General features: G+C 43.8%; 1 protein-coding gene across 1 annotated transcript in view; it reads right to left on the bottom strand.

Annotated features, from left to right (window-relative positions):
• Positions 1–309: 309 nt before the first annotated feature.
• The window catches only part of TMEM126A (transmembrane protein 126A), a 31,828-nt gene continuing 25,845 nt past the window's right edge, over positions 310–6,292 (bottom strand). The window contains exon 5 of the mRNA XM_073569206.1: positions 310–1,548. Within this exon, the coding sequence (XP_073425307.1) occupies positions 1,359–1,548 (190 nt within the window). The 3' untranslated portion in view covers positions 310–1,358. The remainder of the gene's footprint in view (positions 1,549–6,292) is intronic.

Here is a 6,292-nt window from a genome sequence, read left to right as displayed (position 1 = left end):
TTGTGTATTAGATGGGAAGGCAATGTGGGGCGGACAGATTCCTAATGGGTTTGTGCAGCTGCAGGATGAGATGGTCGCTTCATGTGAGACTGGAGAAGGACAAATCCCTCAAGACACGGCCTTGTCTGATTGGTGATGGTCCTGCTTCTAGGATCCCCTCCTGCTGGAGTGTGAGGGAACTGGGCCAAACTTTTTTTTGACCAGTGTCACTTTACGTGGTAATAACTCTGGAATTCTTCAACAGGGGGTCCTATATAGTGGAAAAACCCCAAATGTAACACCATTTTAAAGACTGCACCTCTCGACATATTGAAAACTGCAGTCAGGTAGTTTATTAACCATTCAAGTGACTTTCAGGAATTAATGCAAAGTGACATGACAGAAATGAGTGAATTTTGCCACCTAAATGTCGCTAACTTCTGAACATGTTATAACAGCCGGCAGGCTGTAAGACTTACTTGTCCATGAATTGCCATGGCAAACATCAGCACCACACAATCATGATCTCTGGGTGACGATAGCGTTAAATAGGAAGCCCTCACCCACTGTTAACCATTTATATGATGTAGCTGCTTTTTACAGCAGCATCTCGGTATGTGCACACGCTGTGGATTTGGCCCTGCGGATCCGCAGCAGAATCTGCTGCGGTTTACAGTACCATTATAACCTATGGAAACCGCAGTGCACACGGTGCGGAATTTTCCACGCGTTTTTTGCTGCGGTTTGCAATCCGCAGAAAGAATTGAGATGTCATTCTTTTCTGCGGATTCCGCTGCGGTTTTCCATCTCCTCCATTGTAGAGGTAATAGACACGCAGGCTAATCCGCAGATAAACCGCAGGTCTTCTGACATGCAGATTTTGCAAAATCCGTGCGGAAAAATCCGCAGACCAATCCGCATCGTGTGCACATAGCCTCAGGGCTTAAACAGATATGGACGGTGCAAACACTGATTTTGGTGATGCAGCAAGTTGTCAGCTAGAGTGGACAGCTGCTGGATTGTCGCCTGTATGAGGAGGCTATTCTCTTATATCTCAGGTCAGTAAAAAGACATTGGTGGCCATTAAGGGAAGAACATTGCACATTTTTTTTGGAAATGTGCTCTTTGTTAATTCACTCACACCTGAAACTTTAGATCAGATTTTGTGACATTTTAGCAGAATATACATTTTTTTTCTTTTTTTTGGGGGGGGGAGTCCTAGAAGTCACAAAACAGGTTAAAGACTTTTTTTTAATGTTGATCCTAATTGACTGTAGCATATTGAAGAATTTGGGGCAAAACCCATCAGAGAATACAACAATACAAAAGAGCCGTAAAGAAAAAACATGCAAGTTAGATTGCAATCCTGACTGCCGCATTTACTTCTGCACCTCTTCCGGCTGAGGAGGGATCATCAGCATCTTCTCATATACGGCGTAATAACGAGCGCTGATCGCCATGCAGAAAAGGGTTTGAAAAAGGAAGAAATACTTCAGTTTCAGGAGTGCGGGTTTGTAGAGGTTAATGGAAAAGCGGAAGAGGTTATTTGGAAACGGCCTCTTGTCATACCTGTATAAGGGGGTAAAAAGGAATTTATCAACGTGAATGGAGTCTGTCCCAGCACAGACCCAGCATTCCCTTGTATGCTACAACACATTCACAAAAATAAAATTATGCCCGCTTGGATCCACTACAGCAGGGGTGCACAAACTTTTGCCAATTCCCATTTTTAGCACTCGTCCTCTCATCCCAGGGGCTTAGCACAGCGTATTGCACCTAGGGCTATGTTCACACACAGGTTGTTTGCTGTCGCGAGGGTTTTTTTTTTTTTTTCCAGAACAGCTGCATTTCACAGTGCAATCAAAAGCTTTGAGGTTTCAGACATCTTGTGTGCACACTTATTTGGGGTTTTTTAACTCTGTACAGCATTTTTTTTTTTTTTTTCACACCCAAAAAAAAAAATGCACCTGTGTATTTGGTGAATAAAACTACATAAATAAACACACTACTAATAAAACCTGCATTGAACATGTAGAGTGGGCACATCACTTGTCACCCACACCCAAAACACAGCAAAAACCTGCGTTTTTACTGCCGACAAAAGCAGTTTAGGATACAGAAAAATACTGCGCGTCAACATAGTGCAGGGATAGTAAAATCCCAATCTGAATGTGGTGTACTACTGCAGGGCTCACACTCATCAGCATAAATAAAAGTGGTCCGATGTTACTGAAAAGTAGGATGTGTCTTGCAAGTACAATGCAATTTTTCTCACTTTGCATCTGTATGTAATGCGGTTTTAACATCAGCTTTTACATACAGTAATTCTGTCATTTCAAGCTAGTTTACTAATAAAACAATCTTAGATATAGATGTGCAGATGTAATCGAGACAGAATTGGTGCAGTGGCTCTTACTGTACATGTATTTAGCACGTAATTAAATACGTAAAAGAAAATGGTGTGGGGTCCCCTAATTTTTATTAACCAGCTGAGGGAAAGCTGGGGACTGATGTTTAGAGTCTGGGCATGGGGTAATGCACATGGAGCTTTCCAGGCTATTAATGTGATCTCGTAGCGGTATACTTAGCGTTTACTGACTTCCCTATAATAAATATCCAGCAAAGGCTAGGCAAACAGCTGCGTGTTATGAATGGGTCACCGAGGAGAAAAAAGCAAAACAAGCTAAGTCACAGAAAACCAGAGAGGTTGGTAACTATGCAGATTGCAGAACCCTGATCTTGCCACACAACTAGCAGTAGCCGTGGAGCGTACCTACGATGTTACTAGACGCCTCGTCACGGCCGGAGGACTAAATAAGCCTAAAGCAAGAAAAGGGAAAACTAACTGCCCCAGAGCGGACCACAAAGGAATAGAAAGCCCCCACACATGTATTGACGGTGAAACAAGATGAAGGCACAAACAGGCAGGAAAATAGGCTGAGCAAATGATGGGGCCCAAACTAACTAGTCAGAAAAGGAAAGACACTGTCTGCAACCTGCAAAAAACCCAACAAAAATCATGTCCAACACTTCTGATAACAAAATTAACCCTGAAGTCACTAGACTTCTCCCACTATATCAGCACTCTGAAATATTCTGAGACAGAGCAAAAAGACCGAACTAGTAAGGGACAAAAAGCCAATTGGCAAAATACTGATAAATAAGAGTGGAAATTCAGCACAGCCCCCAGCAGGGGCAGGCTGCCCACACCAAAAAACTGAATAGACCAACAAAATCAAGTGTGAATATTAGCAGAAAAACTTAGCTTTAGATGACTGGAACAGAGCTGAAAACCAAGAGCTGACAAGCCAGAAGGAATCACCAGCAACTGAATAGGGCGTCTGCTGTCTTAAATCCAATCTGAGACTCCTGAGATCCAATCGTCATTCTCAGGTGGCAGATCTCCACCGATCAAATCAGTCTCTCTACCTCCTGTTACCACCAGAGGGAGTCTGGAAGGAGAACTCACAACTGGTGAACCAGAGAATGATCTCACAACAGTACCCCCCCCCTTGAGGAGGCGTCACCGAACCCTCATCCACGCCACCAGGCCGATCAGGATGGGCCCGGTGAAAAGCACGAACCAATCTACTGGCATGAATATCGGAAGCAGAGACCCAAGAATTATCCTCCTGACCATAACCCTTCCATTTGACCAAATACTGGAGTCTCCGTCTAACCAAACGAGAATCCAATATTTTCTCTACCTCATATTCCACATTGCCTTCAACCAACACAGGGTCAGGAGGTGCTGCCATAGGAACCACTGGCTCAACAAACCTCTTCAACAGAGATTTGTGAAACGTTATGGATCTTGAACGTAACTGGAAGAGCCAATCGAAACGAAACAGGATTAAGAATTTCCAAAATCTTATAAGAACCAATAAATCTTGGCTTAAATTTAGAAGATGCAAACTTCATAGGAATATTCTTAGAAGACAACCAAACCATATCACCCACTTTAAACCGGGGATCAATGAGAGAGTGACAACTTATCCACTACTTGGTCCCATATCTGCTGCATTCTCTTAACCACAGCGTCCACACCTAGGCAGGACGAAGATTCCATTTGCCCTGAAGAGAATCGAGGATGAAACCCAAAATTACAGAAAAAGGGTGACATCAAAGTGGCAGAACTAGCTCTATTGTTCAGTGCGAATTCGGCCAAGGGCAAAAATGAGACCCAATCATCCTGATCAGCAGATATAAAACATCTCAAGACTCCAAGGTCTGGTTTGTTCTCTCAGTCTGTCCATTGGTCTGGGGATGAAACGCGGAGGAGAAGGATAACTGAATTCCCAGATTGGAACAAAAGGTTTTCCAGAATCTGGAAACAAACTGGACTCCTGTCGGACACAATATTCTCAGGAATCCCATGTAACCGAACCACCTGTTGTAAAAACAAGGGCACCAACTCAGCAGAAGATGGCAACTTTGGGAGTGGTACAAGATGGACCATCTTCGAAAGTCACAAATCACCCAGATAACAGTCATTCTCTGCGAGACAAGAAGATCAGAAATAAAATCCATTGAGATATGGGTCCATGGCCTCTATGGGCACCGGCAAGGGCATCAGCAACCCACTAGAACGAGAACAGGGTTTAGACCGACAACAAGTCCCACAGGACTGTACAAAATATCACGAGATAAGGCAGGCCACCAAAAGGACCGACTCGCCAAATCTCTGGTACCAAAAATACCTGGATGACGAGCCAATGCGGAGCAATGAATTTCAGACATCACTCTCTTTCTCCACTGGTCAGGAACATACAATTTTCCCATAGGGCAACACTCAGGTTTATCCTCCTGAAATTTCTCCAGGGTGCGTCTCAAATCGGGCGAAATGGCAGAAAGAACTACCCCCTCACCTAGGATGGTAGTAGGCTCGGTCACACTAAGAGAATCGGCAAAGAAACTCCTAGAAAGGGCATCTGCCTTAACATTCTTAGTGCCCGGAAGAAAAGAGACCACAAAATTAAAACGCGTGAAAAACAAGGCCCATCTAGCCTGTCTAGGATTCAAGCGTTTGGCCGACTCCAGATAAATCAAATTCTTGTGATCGGTGAGGACCACAACTTGATGTCTAGCTCCCTCCAACCAATGTCTCCACTCCTCAAATGCCCACTTCATGGCCAACAATTCCCGATTCCCCACGTCATAGTTGCGTTCAGATGGGGAGAACTTTCGAGAAAAGAAGGCACAGGGATTCATCTTAGAAGTCACAGGGTCTTTTTGGGACAAAACAGCTCCTGCACCAATCTCAGAAGCATCTACCTCCACCTGAAATAGAAGTGAGACATCAGGTTGCCGTAAAACTGGAGCTGAAGTATATCTCTGCTTAAGCTCCTGAAATGCTGAGATAGCCTCAGGAGACCAATTCAGCACATCAGCGCCCTTCTTGGTCACATCAGTCAGTGGTTTGACAATACCAGAAAAATTACCTGTAAATTTACGATAGAAATTAGCAACACCCAAAAACTTCTGGAGGGCCTTCAAAGAAGTAGGCTGAACCCAATCATAAATGGCCTGTACCTTGGCCGGGTCCATTTCAATAGTCGATGGAGACAAGATAAATCCCAAAAATGAAATCCTCTGTACACCAAAGAGGCATTTCGATCCCTTAACAAACAGGGAAATCTCCCTCAAAATCCAGAACACAGTCCGGACGTGTTCCACATGAGAATCCCAATCACTAGAAAAGATCAAAATATCATCCAGATAGATGATCAAAAACTTATCCACAAGGTCATGGAAAATATCATTCATAAAGGACTGGAAGACAGAAGGGGCATTAGTGAGCCCAAAAGGCATCACCAGGTACTCAAAATGTCCCTCCGGAGTATTAAACGCCGTCTTCCATTCATCCCCGTGCTTGATGCGAATAAGATTATATGCCCCCCTGAGGTCAAGCTTAGTAAACCAGAAGGCACTCTTAATTCTGGAGAATAAATCAGACATCAGAGGTAACGGGTACTGATATTTAACCGTCATCTTGTTAAGGGAACGATAATCAATACACGGTCTTAATGAACCATCTTTCTTGGCCACAAAAAAAACCCCAGCACCTAAAGGTGACGAGGATGGTCTAATATGACCCTTCTCCAATGACTCCTTAATATAGGATCGCATAGCATCATGTTCGGGTACAGATAAGTTGAAAAGCCGACCCTTAGGAAATTTACACCCAGGCATCAACTCAATTGCACAGTCATAACTCCTATGAGGAGGCAAAGACGCAGACTCAGTCTCACTAAATACATCAGAAAAATCGGCTAGATAATCAGAAATATGAGACTGAGGAGAGGTGGAGAAA

Source organism: Dendrobates tinctorius, unplaced genomic scaffold (genome assembly GCF_039654945.1).
Source record: "Dendrobates tinctorius isolate UK_male_01 unplaced genomic scaffold, ASM3965494v1 ptg000023l, whole genome shotgun sequence".
NCBI classification, from domain to species: domain Eukaryota; kingdom Metazoa; phylum Chordata; class Amphibia; order Anura; family Dendrobatidae; genus Dendrobates; species Dendrobates tinctorius.
Note: the sequence above shows the minus strand (reverse complement) of the source record. Positions and strands in the feature narration are given on the sequence as shown.